Source organism: Nicotiana tabacum, unplaced genomic scaffold (genome assembly GCF_000715075.1).
Source record: "Nicotiana tabacum cultivar K326 unplaced genomic scaffold, ASM71507v2 Un00001, whole genome shotgun sequence".
NCBI lineage: Eukaryota > Viridiplantae > Streptophyta > Magnoliopsida > Solanales > Solanaceae > Nicotiana > Nicotiana tabacum.
In genome coordinates, this window is record NW_027438239.1 from 3424472 (window position 1) to 3444244 (window position 19773).

The 19773-nt window shown below is 33.3% G+C and overlaps 1 protein-coding gene across 3 annotated transcripts; it reads right to left on the reverse strand.

The window, feature by feature from the left end:
• Window positions 1-7837: 7837 nt before the first annotated feature.
• LOC107810425 (uncharacterized) lies at window positions 7838-19304 on the reverse strand. Of its 3 annotated transcripts, none has more exons than XM_016635204.2 (9): window positions 19175-19304; window positions 18131-18710; window positions 17270-17395; window positions 16996-17193; window positions 16367-16594; window positions 15161-16288; window positions 14510-14797; window positions 11080-11530; window positions 7838-9028 (listed from the first exon to the last, which is right to left on the reverse strand). In XM_016635204.2, the coding sequence occupies exons 2-9, from the start codon at window positions 18662-18664 to the stop codon at window positions 8193-8195; spliced, it is 3789 nt and encodes a 1262-aa protein (XP_016490690.2). In that variant the 5' UTR covers window positions 18665-18710; window positions 19175-19304; the 3' UTR covers window positions 7838-8192. The 3 variants fall into 3 exon arrangements, with proteins under 3 accessions (XP_016490690.2, XP_016490689.2, XP_075104639.1); XM_016635203.2 differs by having other exon boundaries at window positions 18131-18679; window positions 19175-19280; XM_075248538.1 differs by having other exon boundaries at window positions 18131-18679; window positions 19090-19218.
• Between the last annotated feature and the right edge of the window lie 469 nt (window positions 19305-19773).

Here is a 19773-nt window from a genome sequence, read left to right on the forward strand (position 1 = left end):
TAAGCTTGGCCAAAGCTATAAAGCATGCGAGTACTTTTAAGTAGAAAAAGTAGAATTTCTTACTATATAAAAGGAAAATTAACTTTTTGATGTGTGACTAATTGACGTTTGAGTAAAATTTTAGTAAATAACTCTTCTAACCCTCTTACTGTGAACAAAATATACCATTTACTGTGAACACTTTTTATCTTTTTTTTAATTAGAAAATATGTAGATTATATTTTATACTATTTACTCTCCTTTTTGTCCAAGAGTTAATCTCTTGCATAACATTTATATTTTTTTTCTTGATTTCCAAGTCCAAGTCTGATAAGTTATATTAATATTATTTCTGAAAAATCATAGCTTAAGAGTACTTTTCATAAAATATATTGCACACTTTTTTTCTCACCTTTCAAGCATTGCGAAGAGTTAGTGAAGCAGTAAAAGATAATTTGGAATTTAATCATCATTTTTCTTGAATTAGATTCTATTTTTCTACCTTTCAAGTGTTATTTTTATCTAATATTTGTTATTCCTATTATTTTAATTTCAAAGTTATGTATCGTCTTTTAAATTATGTATTAAAATAAATATATCAACTAGAGATATGAATTAGGTTGTTCAAAACTTAAAAAAGAAAAAAAGTTAAAACTATAATACAGTCCCAAAAGGGATTATTAGGAGAAATGATTATAAATAATTTTCACGTGAACCCTTACTCATCTTGTATAATAATGTTATATTTCTTCAAAATTATTTAAACATGTGTGCGTGCACTCATACTCAAAGAGTCTAATGGTATAATTATTATTAGAAAGTGGAATTGGTGGTTCAATTCCTACTCCGAACAGTCTTGTTTTCAACATGGAGTATAAATATATGTGAAATTTAATATAATTTCAAAAAGAATATTATTTTAAACCTATAATTTTAAAAGTGTAGTGGGTTCATGGTAAGAGACTAAAGTTAAACTCGTCAAATGTAAATTCTAAATGCACCTCTTTACAACAGTGCATCCATCCTCTTGAAATCCTGGATCCGCCTCTGGTAAGACGTATAGAGCCAGCTGGTTCCTAATTTTTTTCACTAACTGTCACGACACCAATTTTCTTCTGTAGGATGTCGTGACGGCACCTAATCTCTAAGACTAGGTAAACCTACACAACATGCGAAAATAGTAAATAAAAGCTTAGAATTTCAAAACTCCAACAATATCGTAAATAAATTGTAAACCCAATACGTACAATTCCCAAAACCTGGTAAGATATAAGTCACAAGCTCTAAGGCTTGTTAACTTATATACCCAGCATCCCTCTTGAGTTTTGCTGATGTGGGACTCTGTCTAAAGTCTAGAGTGTTACATACACCCCCTCTTATGGACTCAGCGTCCTCGCTGAGGTTTGCCCCACCGCATGGGATTCGCCTCGACGCAGCACTGAGGTTTGCCCCGCCTAATTGGGATTTGCCTAAACTCAGTTGAACTCTAACCCATCATCAGCAAGGCTGACACAAGAGTGGCTCTAATACTATCTGTAACACCTCATACTTTAAACAGAGTCCCACATCAGTAAAACACAAGAGAGATGCTGGGTATATAAGTTAACAAGTCTTAGACCTTAGTGATGCGTTTTAAACCCGTGAAGGCCTAGGCCCAGAGCGGACAATATCACTAGCAGGTTGTATGTTACACTAACCTAACAATAATTTCGTTTTTATTACCAAAAAAAAAATAGCTTTTCTTCTAATAGCCATAAACTTTTGGGTTGTACTGTTACACTAACCTAACAATAATTTCGTTTTTATTACCAAAAAAAAATATCGTTTTTCTTCTAATAGCCATAAACTTCTGGGGTTGTACTGTTACACTAACCTAACAATAATTTCGTTTTTATTACCAAAAAAAAATCGTTTTTCTTCTAATAGCCATAAACTTCTGGCTAACGTATAAAAAAGTTTTTTTTTCTTCCGTAGAAAAGTAAAATAAGCGGGGAAAAGCACACAAAAAGTCGGCCAAGGATCACGTTTCACCAAGATTAACCACTCCGTTTAAGGTAAAACCATTCAATAAGCATATACTGACTTTATTAATTATCATGTAAAGCTTCAGGTAAAGATCTTTTTTCTTTTTTAAGTGAATATAATCAAATCTTTAGGTACAAAGTCAAATATTAGTAAATAACAATGCTTTGATTATGTATTTACACTACATATTAAAATTATTGTATATGTAATTATACATTAAACATACAAAGTGTATGCCATTTATATAATATAAAGGTCTGAATTATATATTTCATATACAAATCATATATACATAAAATAATTATTCTATATATAATTATAAATTAATTATATAACACATATTTATAATACAAGAGGTCTGGATTATACATGTCATGTACAAATCATATACGAAGTATAACGAATATGCGTTATATATACACTTTAAAACAGTGATGTGAAAGTTAAGAAGAATTAGGGAACGTAAGGAATTTGGAGAGTTTTGAAAAAATGGGGAAGGTAAGGATTTTGAGGAAATTTGGTTTCCTATTACCTAAAATAAATGCTAAGAATCAGGGAAAATATATCTTGAGACAACTGGCATAGCTAAGGCAAACCCGAAATCCAAATCAAAATTCGAACTTTGATATTTTTGTTTGGATTTTCGGATTATGAATTGAATTTTGAATTTAATTTTTAAAGTTTTTGAATGTTGGATTGGATTTTCGGATTATGGGTTGAATTTCGAATTTAATTTTTGAAGTCTTTGAATGTTGGATTGGATTTCAGATCTGAGATTTCGGATTTTTGGATATCTGAAAATCTAAAAATTTTATACTTCATACATAGCCCTATCCATTGGACGCTCAATCGCCCATTTTCCTTGTGCCAAATGCTAATAAGTTAAATATCTCACCCATCAAATATTAGCTCATATATTTAATATTAATTACTAAATTCAATATCGATACTCTATTAAATTGAATATAGGGTTCTTTCATTCTTACCCATGCTAGTTTTACTTTTTGCTTTTATAAACATTGAGGGCATGTTTGGTAAGTGAGCCTGTAATTGGATTTGGGCGTAATTACACAATTTTTGCATGTTTGTCTGACCAAGTAATTGTCAGCATGTAATTGGGTGTAATTACACTCTGCAATTCTCAAGAGGGGCTTAGAATTGCTGGTAATTACATGGTATAATTATAAGGTTATTTCTCTTTTCTTTTCTTTTTAATTTACTTTTATTTCTATTTTTTTCTTTTTAATTTATTTTTATTTTAACCTTTTAAATTCTCTTCTTCTTTTTTCAAATATTGTTCTTTTTACATTATTTATCTATTATTTTCTTATTTCTCATCCATTGGACACTCATTTTCCTTGTGCCGAATGCTAATAAGTTAAATATCTCACCCGTCAAATATTAGCTCATATATTCAATATTAATTACTAAGTTCAATATCGATACTCTACTAAATTGAATATTTGCACGAAGCGCAGATTACTCTAGTACAATATAAAATATTGGTTCCAAAGAAAACCTTAGAGCATGTTTGGAAAGTCACCCTGTAATTGAATTTGGGTGTAATTGGACAGTTTTGTCATGTTTGTCTGACCAAATATTACTTGGTCAGCATGTGATTGAGTGTAATTAAACTCTTGCATGGTGTAATTATAAGGTTATTTTTAGAATCTATTCTCTTTTCTTTTTAATTTACTTTTTATTTCTATTATTTTTTATTTTTTATTTATTTTTATTTTAAATTTTTAAATTTTCTTCTTCTTTTTTCAAATATTGTTCTTTTTATATTATTTATCTATTATTTTCTTATTTCTCATCCATTGGACGCTCATTTTCCTTGTGTCGAATGCTAATAAGTTAAATATCTCACCCATCAAATATCAGCTCATATATTCATTATTAATTACTAAGTTCAATATTGATACTCTACTAAATTGAATATATGAATTTTTTCATTCTTACCCATGCTAGTTTTACTTTTTGCGTTTATAAATACTGAGGGCATATTTGGTAAGTCAGTCTGTAATTGGATTTGGGTATAATTATACAGTTTTGGCATGTTTGTCTGTCTGACCAAGTAATTGCTTGATCAGCATGTAATTAGGTATAATTACACTCTGCAATTCTCAAGGGGGACTGAGAATTGCTGGTAATTACATCGTGTAATTATAAGGTAATTTTTTGAATCTCTTTTCTTTTCTTTTTAATTTACTTTTTATTTCTATTTTTTTTCTTTTTAATTTGTATTTATTTTAACTTTTTAAATTCTCTTCTTCTTTTTTCAAATATTGTTCTTTTTACATTATTTATCTACTATTTTCTTATTTCTCATTTTTCAGCCTTTACTTCACGCGTGTCTTATCATATTTTATTTCTTGTTTAATTATTTTTATTTATTTATAATTATATTTAGCTATGTTATTATTTTAATTTTTTTAAAATATTATACCTCGTAATCTTAGAAAGAATAATTCATCCATAAACTTGATTTATAATGAGCGATATTAAAGTTGAACTTTATTATTGGATGAGATTATATGCAAACTTTTAAAGTGATAGATTATTGTTTAATATTAAATAATATTCTCATTTTTCAATCTTTATTTTTTGTAATTCCATGTAGTTGCTCATATTTTTTAAATTTTTTTCTTTTCTTCATTTAGTATAATTATGCTATTATTCTTGTTTTGAAACTACACCTCCTAATATTAGAAATAATGAGTCATTAATAAACTTGGCATATAATGAGTGATGTCATTAAAGTAGAATCTCATTGTCGAATGAAGTTATAAACTATGTTTACCTTTTCTTTTGAATTACATTTACTTAAATTATGTTGAAACTTATTTTATCTTATGTTGTAATTTTACATAAGAGTATTATGTTAATTTTTTTTTTGAATTTATGTTATATTTTCGGGTCAATTTTATTAGCTTTAGTAGTATTGACTTATTAATTCAGATTGCATGCCATTCATTTTTTAGTTGGAATTGATAGATTATTTTTTCGTAAAACATTTGAGTAATGTTATGGCATTAATTTCTTGAATCTAAAAATCAAATCAATATTGAAATTTTCATATCCAATTCGAACTGCCTGAATGTTCATCCCTATAACTAGCTATAAATAAAATCAACCCTCTTTATAAATCGAGTAAAAATGTGGATGTTTTTAGCTTCTTGCTAATATGGCTGCTAATTTAGTTTATTTTTATTTTTTACAGGCAACTGAAGAAAGATAGCATTTTTTACAAGTCAAGCATTTAATAATTTGTTCTTTTCGTGATAGCGACTTAAACAACGACTACAACTTTATTATAGTTTCTTTTTAATTATTATTTTCTTCAACTTACTGCCTGAATAGTTAAAAGGCCATAGGAAGCTTCCATGACCACGTCCTGCATCCTTGGCACACAATTCTCAACTGCAAATTTGTAGCCCTTTCGCTGTGTGGAAAATTATCTAAAATATGATAAACATAATTTCAGGGAAAACCTTTTAATTTACTTGTTTTATTACTTTCCCCTCTTATAAAGGATTGAGGGACTGGAGACCAGGTGATGTGGCAGCCTCTTCAACCAGAATACACATTTTCCTAATTTCTCAAATTTTTGACTTTCTTACATATTTTTGCCGTTTACGTTTAGGTGCTATATGCCTTCCGGGAAATGAAATAGTGTGTCCTTTCAAAGTTAAAACATCTACATGCATTTTAATTAAGAGCAGCTGCCTATGGGGAAGTGAAAGAATGTGTCCGTTCAAGTGTCTCATAATAAACTGAAGACTACTAAATGTGAACCCAACTTGACTTTCTCTTCATTTTACTTCTTCCATCCGTTGATTCAATTGTAAACTTGCAGCCATCATTCTGAAGATACTCCCAAGAAAGTCAAGCATCAACCCAATCCATTTTGAAGGTAATTAACAATATTTTATTCCATTCATTGACAATTATAGAATACAGACTATAATTTATGCACTAGATTTTTGTTTGTGTTGTAGATAATTGAAATCGGTTGAATCTTGAGTACAAGTCTCATCTTCGTATGAGGAAAAGAGAGAAAACATAACAGTTTACTATATAGTATTTAATTATTTTAAATTTTAGGATTTAATACTATTAGTTTTGCTTACTTCTTTTCTTAAAGTATATTTTGTTAACTGATTTTTTGTTTAATTTTTCCTTTATAATGTTCTGCTTTGAGAATTAGTGAAATGCATGAGCAACTACTGTGAGGCAACAATCATTTTTTTAATTATAGTATTTACACAAGATTAGTTTTGATTCTTTTTCTTTTTTTAAGTTTGTAACTAATATTTTATAAACCTGAGTGGTATGTAAATACTTTCTGGTTTTTATTCCTTAATGAGTGTGCCATTTTCTTTAATATAATGTTGTAGTTACTCAATAAGATAAGCATCTCAATGAATGCATTTTTAGAATAATACAGTATTTATTTTTTAACTTTAATTTGAGTTTATAAACAAAGGTTCAATTAACAAATAAATAAATATTATTTATTATTTTCTAATTTCTGATTGAAAGAAAATTTATCGATATATAGACTAGACTATTAGTATATAACAAAATTAAAGGTTCACTTTCACGTTCATAAAGAAGAAAAATAAGGAGAGAGAGAAGGAATATTTGACCATTCAGGCATTTTTTGTCCCTCAATAAATATATTGATGTTTGATTCAAATTTTAATTTCATTTACAATTATAATTATTTGTACAATATCATTTTTCACAGATAATATAAGAGTTTGACCTCTTGGTTTTCTCAATCATAATATTCTATTCTCAATTTTATAGTTATCTTATATACTAGAAATCTATGTACCCTCCAAGAACATGAATACAACACAAAGGTTTCCAAATTATGTTGCAATGACAAGATGCGGCAGTCTTTCCTAATGATTATTTGATGCTAATAAAAAGCTTTGTATTTCATTTATATGATCTTCTAATATAGAACTAATAAATTTAAATGTTTTTATTTGTGTAATTAGTAGCTTTAAAATGAAATTTATGCAATTTTAATTATAATTTGAGTTTTTAACTTTTTGAATCTCCTTAAATCTTTGTTTATATAAATAATTTTCTTGGTAATGTATAATAACTATATATAGCATTGCATATAAGTATTTGCTCTAAATAAATAAATTTATGAACTAACAAGTGAATTAACCCAAATATGTATTGTTTAAAAGTGTTTTCTTTTTCATTAGAAAAAAAAGGGATGATATAAGTTCATTATTATTCTGCTGATCTCTTTGTAAATATGTATAGCGCGAAGCGCGAGTGATTTCACCAGTGATAAACATAATTTCAGGGAAAACCTTTTAATTTACTTGTTTTATTCCTTCCCCCCTCTTATAAAGGACTCTCAGTAACCTCCAAATTTGAACAAAGAGAGACGAGAAAACATGTCATGCACCAAATAATAGGCAGCATTAAGCTCGTTTAATTGCCTTACAACAATACATTAATTTCAGATCATGTTATTGATTTAATATTCACACAGCACGGTTTTTGGGTACAGGATTTATCTTTACTTGTTCAGCTGCTTACTCACAAGGCAGAATATTTAGACGTCAAACATATATGTCAAAGAAATAGGGTAAAAGAAACTCTAAACAAAGAGAGAAACAAAAGGATACATGAACATACACAATTAACACGAATGCTAAATTTACTCAGGGTGTTATCAACACTACTCACCTATTTGATAATATTCAATAATCAGATTCCACAAAGTTCCAACTTCCAAATTAATTCCAAATATAAACAATGACATGGATTCATAGGTGAAGAATGACAAGTGGAATCATTCACCGGTAAGATGTAAATTCGCATTCCTATGCCAAAAATTTGGATCGTACAATTAATATATAGGACTACATACTACAAAAACTGCTAGTACTAGAAGATTTTAACAACTGATGAAAAGAAATTGGCAAACACAGTAAAATTCCAATAGTAAACAAACCTACAAATAACTATGGTTGGAAAAAATGACAGGAAATAATGCCCAACTGGTCACTTCAACATTTGTATGAATGTTCTTGTAAATCCTTGTTTAATGTCTTCACAAGCCAAAATTTGCTGCCTGTAGAATCACACGTGCCAGGAACTCCCAGCATAATGATTTACATCAGATTGCATTGACAACTCTGCCCTAACATTCACTTTTTCAAAGCGGGAACCATATCACCCAGTTGAGATTCACAATCTGGTTCCAGAGCCCTAAGAAACGACGCTTTCAGATTAAGGTCTGTTAAAACCTGAACGACTTTGCCACAGAACTTCCGCACATCAGCTCGTCTTGATGCCTTATCGGGCATATTTCTCAGCAGCGCATTAATTAGATAGCCTAACTTTGCAGCATGACTCTTCAACTTTTTCTTTGACGAATCCTGGCTGCTGTCATCAGGGTTTGCAGAAGTAATTGATTTTAAAATCTCAATAACCAATTCAAGAGCTTCAATTTGCCGAAACTGTAGCTTTGCACTAGCACATTTCTCCAAAAGGACTCCAAAAAGGTGATGTCCAATCCAAGGTCGCCTTTTAAAAACTTCTTTTAGAAATTCACACTTCATTTGAAACTTTTTAGTCTTAAAATACTCCTCCAGAACTCCCTCAAATATACCAAAAAACTCCTGAAGTTCAGGCTCTGGAAGCTTTTTAGCATCAATTATCTTCAAAATCCAAAAAGTTGAACTCTGAGCAAGAGAATTGATCATTTTGTATCTATTCAAGGCAACAGACTGCTTTTTGTTTGACAAGTTAGCAGATTTCTTTTTCTTGAAAGGTTTTGCTGCCAGTGTCAAGTTCCTTTCCAAGAGTGTCTTGAGCACTGCAAACTGAATGGCCTCACCTCTTGGACAGTCCTTTGCCTTGAAAATTTTCTTCTGTAAAATTCCCCAAATTCGCTGGACAAGCTGTTCGTTACCTTCCGTAGTGTGCGGGTTTACAAATGCTTGAGCTAGGTTTGAGAATATTTTTAATACTAGCGGCTTCCCTGCGAAATGGTAAATTCAAATAAGCATTCCCCCCTTAATGAATCAATACGATCAAATAAAGAAGTGCCATTGAGTTTATTGATAATACTAGCAATAGAAACATGAAAGGTAGCTGCAATGCGTAATGCAAAAGGAACCACGGCCTCAGATCATGATATGCAGCCACAAAGATCAATGCTTATGCTGGTGCTTCTTTGATATTCTTTTAATTAATCATAGAGGTTAGTTCCATAAGACAAAAAATATCTTAAAATCAATCCGGACTAAAAGAGTAGACCACAAATGGAAGAAGCAAACCATATATGTGATACCAACCTGTTGGAATTAAGTTTTAGCTATTCTTGTTGTTACATTTACACTGGTCCAATGTTCATTGAGAGACTTCTTATTCAAATTAAAGACTTGTGTGTGTATATATATAGCCAAAGCGTGAGATTATAAGAACATTTAGTTAATGACTCTAATCATCGGAAAAGGGCCAAAAATACCCTTCAACTATTGGAAATGGAGCAGATATACCATCCGTTTGAGTTTGGGTGCAAAATTACCCTCACCGTTACACAATAGGATCGATAATACCCCTGGCTAACGGAAAAGTTTAAAAAAAAAAAAAGTGAGAAAATTTAAAGGTTAACTTTTCTTTTCTTCTTCCCCTCCCAATTCTCTCTCCATGCTTTTCATTCTGCTCGCTGCCCCTTTTTCTTTTCTTTCTTTCTTTCTGTCTCTTTACCCCTTAATTCAAATCAATACAAGAAAAAACCTTCAGAATTCCATTTTTCTTCACAAAAATCTAACCCATTTTGCTTTATATGTGCACACAAGTTCTATCCACTAGCACCACATGTGACATATACACTGCAGTAATTGTTCTAGCTGGAAAATTTTTGCTCTTGGTATCACTCCTACACGCTAGTTTTCTCCGCTCAATATCTTCCTACATGCAAGTTCATGTTGAATTTTAAGCAACTTATATATATGCAGTACAAGAAAACTTTAAAAGGTTGCAATTTATCTTGATGGCTATATTGCCACTTGCTGAAGAATAATACTTGAAGGATATTAAAACTAGACAGCCAAAACCAAAATTTGTTCAGACTAGTCCCTTTTGCAATAAGAAATGACTTGTATACAAATTCATTTACTTGACAACCTAATATGTCATCAACGCACTCCGCAATAGTATACACATTAGTTAATGGCTGTTGTTTTTAGATACAACCGGTGGTCGTGGGTGAAACTTGAGTGTAGATAAAGCAAAATGGGTTCAATTTTGTGGGAAGAAAGATAGATTTCTAATAGAATTTTTCTGGATTTGACTTGATTTGAATTAAGAGGTAAGGAAGAAACAAAGAAGAAGAAGAAGAAGAAGAAGAAGAAGAAGAAGAAGAAAGAAGAGATAGGGAAGGGGTAGGCAGCGGACAGAATGAGAGAGGAGGCATAGAGAGAGAATTAGGAGGGAAAGAATAAAAGAAAAAGTCAGCCTTTTCTTATTCTAAAAGTTTTCTGAATCGTGTTTTTTCACTTTTCCGTTAGTCAGGGGCATTATTGATCCTATTGTGTAACGGTGAGGGTAATTTTGCACCCAAACTCAAACGGAGGGTATATCTGCTCCATTTTCAATAATAGGAGGGTATTTCTGGCCCTTCATGACTCTAAATTTACCTTAAAAGACAAATTATTTAATATATGCCGAAATTGTGGGCCAAAAAGCCAAATGGATAAGCATTAACACCACCAGGCCCCAACCGGGGCAACCAAAATAATTATGATGCCACATGGTGCCAAACACCCCCCTCCTTTTTTGGTCATTGATTCTTTATTCTATAGGGAATAAAATGAAGATTAAGATGCTACTGCTAACGTCACATGGAAAATGTACAACCTCTAAGGCTTAAAAAAGCATATAACCAGTTTCCATCATGATGATCATGCCAAAATTCTAATCATGGAGTTAGGATATGAACTAAGATTATACATAAGGAGATCAGCTTTGAAGTCAATTCAGACATCCTTAAGATAAATACACTTAGTGAATCGAGAAAAGACTTGCCTGGATTTTCATGTAGGTAAATCTCTAGCAATGAGAGGACACGAAGTTTGAAGAGGATAAGCTGTGAATGAGCAGTTTCACCACCAGCCTGGTTCTTCCTTTCCTTGAATATTTTAGCAAGATAAGCGTCCATGCGGAACATGGCATCATCATCCATTCCCTCATCAGATTCATCATCAGAAGCTCCAGGAAGTTCTGAGCTTACTGCTTCAACACCAACTACTGTCGCCGAGTCATCTGCTTGTCCATCACTCTCCGCAGTTTCATCCATCTCTGCTTCATCTGATTCCTCTGCTTCTTCAATGTCAAGGACATCCTCGTCCTCGTCGTCGTCGTCTTCACTCTCACTTTTTGTTTCTCCGCGTCTGGCTGGTTTGAGATCTTTTTTTATAACCCGCAACATCCGAAGTAAGCCATCATCCGTGACATCACAACAAAAACATTTGAAAACCTAAAGAGACATGAAAATTTTTAAGTAGGTAAAGAACTCTTCAACTAGAGGTTTCCACCCTCTCCACAACACAAGAAAATATAGATATAAAGAACACATACATGCCTACTTACGAAAAATAAAGACAACAACCAACTTTAATGTATTCATAGCATGCAACTGCTAAGTAGGTAGAATTCCGATCAGTGGACAAAGAAAGATAGTTGAAAGCTATCAACTTCTTTTCCACGTTGAAAAGACAGAGATGGGAGGGGCATCAAAGGAACAGGAATAGAAACTTTTTTCTATAATAAGCAAATAACTCCGTAGCGAAGAGACCAACTAAAGAATGTTTCTATGAGTTCCTTTTTGATGAAGTAAGCAGGTTTCACAGATGGCATCAAGCAGACACAGAAAAGTAAGCAGGTTTCCCATGTTTGAGTTTGGTTAGACACATAAAAATGTAAAAGATTACAGTCAAATCAAACTGAAAATAATATGAATAGATAAGGTATTTTGACTTTGTGAAGAAGGTCAAAGTGGGGTTTTTTTTTTTTTTTTTGGGGGGGGGGGGGGGGGGAACCGTAAAGGAAACTCAGACAAAAAACAGGAGAGTACCATTAAGAGAAACCCACTACAACAGGTGTATCCAGATAGAAATCTAATGAATCAATGCATTCACCTCCTTTTTCCTCGTGAGATAACAAGGGTCACTTCAAAGAAAACCAACTACAACAGGTGCATCCAGAAAAGCAATCTAATGAAGCATGCATTCACTACTTTTTTCTCATTAGATAATAAGGGTCATTTGAAAGAAAACCTATGGGTAAGAGTGCAAAAAACAGGACGAATGGAGTTATGCATTCAGTAAAATTCTCTCTTTTGATAAGCAGCGTTAGATTTGGTGCTAAAGGTGACTTTGTGATTATAATTTGTATATTACTTGGATGTGAAGCTGCAAATCACCTTTCAATTATTTGTAAATAAAAAGGAAAAGGAAAGATATCTGACAGCTAAATAGACCCAACCTTCCAACTTGAGTAAATATCTAGCATCAATCATCCATTCCATTTCTCACGAAGAACATTGTACTAGTCAAGTCCACCTCCCAACCCCATTTGAGGATACGAAAGTAGAGATGCATATGCGCATAATGCAAGGATCACAATGGCTAAGACTCGCTATTGGAATTAAAGTCTAATAAAACATAAAACATACATTAGTTGCAACTGACTCATTGTGGTTTAGTCTTTACTAGATTTTGCTACAAGACAGCAACTGATTATATATTACAAGAACCACTAATTACATTCAGTTTTCGTGTTTTCAACCATTTAGTGTCATCAAGTGGAAGTAGCTTGCTTAAAAAATTAATATTAGCAAAAACCAAGGCAGATTTTTTTTCTGGAAAGGACAAAATATCATTGATGTCAAAGCAGCACCAAGTACGTCCTGTCAAATATAGTACAAGATGTGCAAAGCACTGATTTTGTCAAGCAAGACATTTACATTATGTACAAACACCAGGCTGCACCAAAAGGATAGATATAATGAAGACTAGCTGCACTTTCTTTTTGTCCTTCAAAAAGTCTATTGTTTCTTACTATCCACACAGTCCACCAACACTGCTTAAAAATTAGCTCTACCAGCAAATTACTTTTTAATTTTGTTTGCCTTGAGTAGGAAAATACTAAAGAAATCATCATGCTAAGGTCTGACTGTAAGGTATACTCTTCCATTACGAAATTGTACACCTACTGTCCTTTAGGCACATCCAAAAAGAATTAACCTATTTTATTAGAGAAAAAGTTACAAAATCTCCATGAATCAAACTAACGTAGAATAAACTGATTTGTTTGGTCTGTGACAGCCTTTTGCGTTTCAAGTTACTGTACAAATGTTTCTTTCAATAATGTGCACCAAGTCGGTGTTGCAGACATTTTTTAAGACAAGTATAAATAGAAGTATGAAACTCAATATGTATACTGCAAATTTAGCCAGCATAACGAAAGTGAAGGTGAGGTGAGTTTATATGAGAATCCGGTGTCTAAATGCAAACAAGTCAGATATCTAGGCTTGATGGTACGATAGATGAAAATGTTACACATAATTAAAATAGGATGGTTGAAGTGCTACCGAAATGTTATGCGAAGCACATATCAAAGTGAAAGAGTTTCATAGAAATGTTTTAAGATCAGCAATGTTGGAGTGGATACTGGACCTCTAAGGTCCAACATATTCACAAAATCAAAAAATGTTAAGAAGAATGTGTAGTCATGCAAGAGCATACAAGATTAATAATTGATCAGATTCAGCAAAAAGTGCAGGCAGCACACATGGAGGATAAAATGAGAGGCACTCGCTTAAGATGGTGAACAACCAGATGTACCGGTTGGTAGGTGAAAAACCATGGTGATTAAAGGTGATAGGACAAGATAAACCTAAACTCACATGAAAGGGAAATTATCTTGAAGACCTACGATCACTTGAATCCTCGTAGACTTGACAAAAAATAAGGTACAATGAAAAAAAAAATCCATATAGGTAATACCAATTAGTTAGGGTTTAGTCATGTTGGTATGCTTACTTTAGGTCCACTATTCACTATGAGTCTTTTAATTTTGTTAGGGATTTGAATGCCATCAAAAAATGTGGAGAACTTTCTAGTGCTAGAAGAAGATTGAGACATGTCTACATGGAGCAACATAAATAGTGAAGATTCCTATAGCCGAACCCTGCTAACTTGGGATTGAGGTGTAAGTTGTTCTAACTCGGTGTTCTTTCTTTAATCGTAGTCTTCTATTATCAAAGTCAAATCAAAAAATTCAGGATGGAATTCGCATCAAAATGCACTTGGTGAAATGATACATTAGGAATAACAGATTAGCACTTCATCAGGCCAGGGCTTCGAGAGGATAGAAAATCACCAGAAGCATTGGTGGGATATTATACTTGCTTTTCTGTATTTACTTGCGCAACAGTAATAAATCAAAAATTTACCTCCTCAATAGCAGTCCGCAATGGAGCTGATGACTGAGGCAGCAACGAAAGCATGGTGTCCACTAGAACATCCATCAGTTCAGGTGTACCTTCTCCATCTACTTCATCTTCTCCAGAGGAAGCAAGAAGATCAGAAGATTGAAAAGCTTTTGTACAGCAAATAACCAATTCGGAGGCAGCTTCGGAAAATTCCCCAGGCCGAAGTAGGACTTGAAGCAACAATTGTATCAGAAGGTACCTCATGTAATGAAACTTATTTGCGTCAATACTTGGGCCCAAGTTTCTCTCCTGCCATCATTTGGAGAAAAAAGATTAATGTAAGATGGAAAAAGGAAAGCAATCTAAGTTTCTCACAGAAGATATGGAGTACATTTCGCTTTCCTGAACACAGTTATAGTGGTTAATCTGAAATAACGAATACAAGTCCCTGATGGAAATATAAAATGAGTAATAAGAAGATATGGTTTTTGAATTAGCTTACTCAGACTCCTCACCCAAGAAGGAGAACACGCGTATCTAACAATAAAGAAGAGTTGAAAGGCCTAAAGCAAGGGACATCGGTTTCACAAAAGGCAGAAAATAGTTTGACTAGTGCTGAAGTCAGCAACCTTAATAGGATGCTACAAAATGAAGTGTCACAAAATATCTCACCTGTCTTGAGAGCTGAGACTCCATATCCTGCAATTTTTTGAATGCCTCGTCATCCTCAGCGTTCAAGGACCTGAACAGTGAAACAGAAGGAATGTTTCGCAGTGTGGTAAGAAATCGCATGAAATACGCTCCAAGATCATTAACTTCAACACCAGTTGCCACAACATGAGGTCCTTCTCCTTTTAGAGCATTTGACAGCAGTAACTGTAGCTGCTCAATGCACATTCTACAAAGAGCACTTGAAATGGAAGACTTTGGCCACCTAAACTTCTCCTCCAATTCAAAAGATGTCACCTCAGTTCCAAGAGTTGAAGAGAATAAACCCTGAACGGCCAGAAATTTGAGAATTTCTCTTTGCACCCTGAACCTTGCATTTGTATCCAAAGTTAGATGTTTCAAGCTATTGGGAAGTGACTCTACAACCCAGCCTTTCAAAAAATCTGAAGTTGCTGCTGCTCCAACAGAATCCTTATAATCTATGGAACCTATTTCTGAGTTGTCATCTGTCGTTTGACTCTGATCTGAATGCTCGTCTGAAGCATGACCTTCATCCAGGAACACGTCAACCAAGTTCTGAATGAGAAGCATGCATCCCGACTCAGTTTTAAACTCAGCCATCAACTCTTTTACTGTTTTTGTCCTGGTGATGGAATCAAATTTCCCATTACTATGTTTCTGTAAAGCCACAATAACTGCCACTCTTCTTACATCATCATGCTTGACCCACTCAGATAATTCTTTCACAAAATATTGACTGGCTTTGAGTAGATTAGTGTCTTTTCTGGAAAGTACATCCATTAAGCAGCGTACAACTTTGTCCGATAGGATATTGTAGATGCACGAAGCGGGCAGTTTTGGAAGGAGAAGCAGCAGAACATTGAGTGCCAAGCTCTTGCGTTCATGAGATGGTGATGAAAGAAGTGATCCTTCGATGATAATCTCGCAAAAGTTTTTAAGATTTTTCTCAATATCTTCTTCTGCTGAGCTACCCTTGCGGGTTTTTTTGTGCTTTTTTACGGAATTCAAAGCTGCTGAGGGATCAAACTCTTGTACAACATTTTCAGGTAAGAGAATATTTACCAAGGAATACCATACACTATGAGTTCGTGGATGGCAGAAACTGGACTCCTGCACATCCATAAAGTCCACAGATCAAAATATGAACAAACCTTTTCAAGGAAGGAAAATGAAGAAGTTTAATAGCACCTTCAAGCAATTGGAAAGCAAGGACAGATGTTCGACAGTGAAAAGCCTGCCGGGGCTATAAGGAAAAGGCAGAACCTTTCCAAACTCTTTATCATCGAAACGAACTTTTTCACGTATAGTAAGGGCAAGAAGCAAAGCATCCGGATTTCCAACTTCTGTTGCACCTTCAAACCACTCTTTAAGTCCAGGAGCTTCAAGTATATGATTCAATGAAGCTTCAACAGGTAACTGACATGACAAAAATGTGGATAGTGACGCGGCTAAACAGAATGCATCTTACGGAAAAAACAAAATTAGAGGAAAAGGACATAATGGTAAAGAACAAATGCACTTAATTACAAAAAGCTAAACCAGCAACATGACAGAAGCAATTTTAGAGTAATAGGAAAATGTGATACTTTTTGGATAAGTAATAGAACATTTTATTGCGCAACAGATGGTGCAGAAAGCGGTGATGTTTATAAGACAACTGAAAAATGTCCTAAAAGCTTCATAAAGGAGATGTATAAGTTCATATAAGTTTGTAATGACACAACAATGCCAATATATGAATCTATTTTCAAGTAATAACTAAAGCGTACATGCTAAGCCTAAATTTGCAATTCACGGACTTGTAAAAGTTAAAGTACCTTCTCAACCAACTCCAAGATAATTAAAACAGCAGGCTCTTGCAAGTAACGTTTCTTCGTTGCCAGTGAGACAAGAGAACCAACAAATTCTTTAATATAAGGAGTGTTCTTATCAGCAGTCCACTCTAAAAGTAATCTTCCTGATCTTGCAATAGCTCCATAAGCAAACAAGCGTCCCAATAAGCAATCTTTTATGTCCTACAAAACAAAATTAAACTGTAAGTCAGCCCATAGGAAAACTAATAAGTTCACGACCAAAGGCGATCATTCCCACCTGACCCTTCATGGAAGAAGAGATCTCCAATAATTCCACAATTAGCTTCAACAGCGCACCCACTTTTATGCATGGAACTGTACCAACCAATACTGTCATTCCTAATGCAAATCCTTGCCTTGCACACTGCACATATAAGAAACAGATAAAGACTTTGTTGGGGAACATTGAGCTTATTAAGACAATCATGGCACATAGAACTATGAGTAGCTCAGTAGCATGGCACATAAAACTATAAGAAGAATAGACATTTGCCACTAAGCCTATAATATTTCATTTGAGCTTTAAATTTAAGTCTGTGGACAATATAGCTATAAACTTATTCAAAGACACAAGCTATGAGTAATCTACCTGCCAGTGACCATAATGTAACTTTCTGAGGTTCTACCATAAAATAACATTTCAAACGTAAAGACAGGAGAGCATATCTTAATCATCTTATTGTACGATACAAATTTCCTGCATGAATTTGCTTTTTTTGATATCAGGTGGGAAGTAAACAAGAACACATAAAGATATTTTAGCACATTACAAAATATGTTATTGCTGCTAGCTGTACATACTTCTCACTTCTCAGCATTTTGTTAATGGTGGAAATCAATAATACTATCTATTATTGATTAAAACAAGAACCTGCGAAGATATTAGTCTCCCAACAAATTTTCAATTACAAAATGAAGATGGAAAGGCATACAACCGTATTTAAGCCATTAAGTTTAATAGTAACAGCATAGTTAGGCATTTATCTTTTTAAAGATAAGGGACGAAGAATACCGTAACTAGTAGCGATCAAAAACAATTAGGCACTTATTATTTTCAACAGAACTACAGAACAATTATACTACAATTAGACAAACACACCTCTCTTGATGAAGAAACCCCGCGAATGAGCCTCCGAACTGCATATCTCAGAGAAGGGGCACAGTTATTCAACCCATCATCCTTTTCAGCTTCCAATTTGAGCTGACCATCAACCACTTCCTTGTTCTCCAGATTATCATAAGCCTTCTGAACTTCAAGCAACTCAGCAACTAAAGACTGAGCAGCTACTTCTCTAATAGACACTTCAGCAGCTGCAAGGTCCTTAAATACACCAATGTGGAACTCAGGCAACCCACTACTAGTAGTAGGAGAAATATCTGTCTTCTCATTACATCTCGATTCAAGAGAGGCCATCATTTGTTTATGCCAAGCCTCAGCTTTTCTCTCAGACTCGGCTCTGTGTCTCTCTTTGTCTAGAGCTTTCTTTTGCTTCTTCCTCTCCATAGGATTGATGGAAATCTTGTGAAGAGTTGATGGGGTATTGGGTTTCTCCTCTGTTTCGGCCTTTCTTTTTTTAGTGTCTTTCTTCATTTTCTCCCTTGGCTGCTCAGACCCAACCATCTCCACGCTCATAATTCCAGCGTTTGTCTATCTCGACAAAAGTCCAAGTTGTAAGGTACTAAATAAAACAATACATCATTTAAGATAGTTAGAATTGTAAAGTTCCTACAGTTATATTTTGGTGGTTCCTAAAATAGAGAAAATTATGAACAATTATAGAAATAAATCCTTTCTTGATGAAAATAGAACAAAATCAAACGTGAAATTTCTAGAGAATCATATACTTTCTAAGAGAAGGACAAAATAAAATTTCTAAATTATTTCATTGATTCCTAGACAGCCAGCCATTGAAGCATATTAAGTATAACGCAGCACACAGTTATATTTAAATTAGTTAAAGCCAAATTTCAGCTAACCACTCACTAAACTATGTTCAATTTCCACATTGTCTCGGAGCTTTCATTTAGACTCATGAAAATAGAACATCAAATTTGTACCTAGAACATCTCAATCATTAGAGTTAAAAGGGTCGGAGTATCCATAATGAATGGACAGATAGCACGCGAGAGAAGAGAAACATACAGTTTTGATTCAGGCGAGAAGCTTCGTTTTCACGAGCAGGAGGAGCAACGTAGCGGCAGAGGGTTTAGAAAGAAATGGAATTAAGAGACAAGTATAGTTACATATGGGCTGGATTCATTCAGTCTGTGAGATTTGGGCTGGGCCTAAGTCTATATTCAAAGTATCTTTACATAAATAGTCGGTCAAATTTACTCTTTACCTTTTATAGTCAGTATACATAGATAATATGTTAATTTATATGATTATTACATGAATTATACATAATATTATATATTCACCGACTATTTTGAACATATTACAAAATATGCAATTACTGCTAGCTGTACATACTGCTCAATATTTTATTAATGTTGGCAATCAATAATACTATATCTTTTACTGATTAAGGAAAACCCTGTAAGGATCTTCCAACAAATTTTCAATTTTAAAATAAACTCGAGTATTTCTCAATACTCTAAAGTTTAATTTTTTAAACGAGTTTTCAAAAATTACTCAAGTTTTAATAGAAACAGCTCTCACAGATCATATCGATTAGTTGAAAAGCCTGAAAGAGAAGTTGTTTTTTGGGGTGATAAACATTGGTATCGGATTCAATGGAG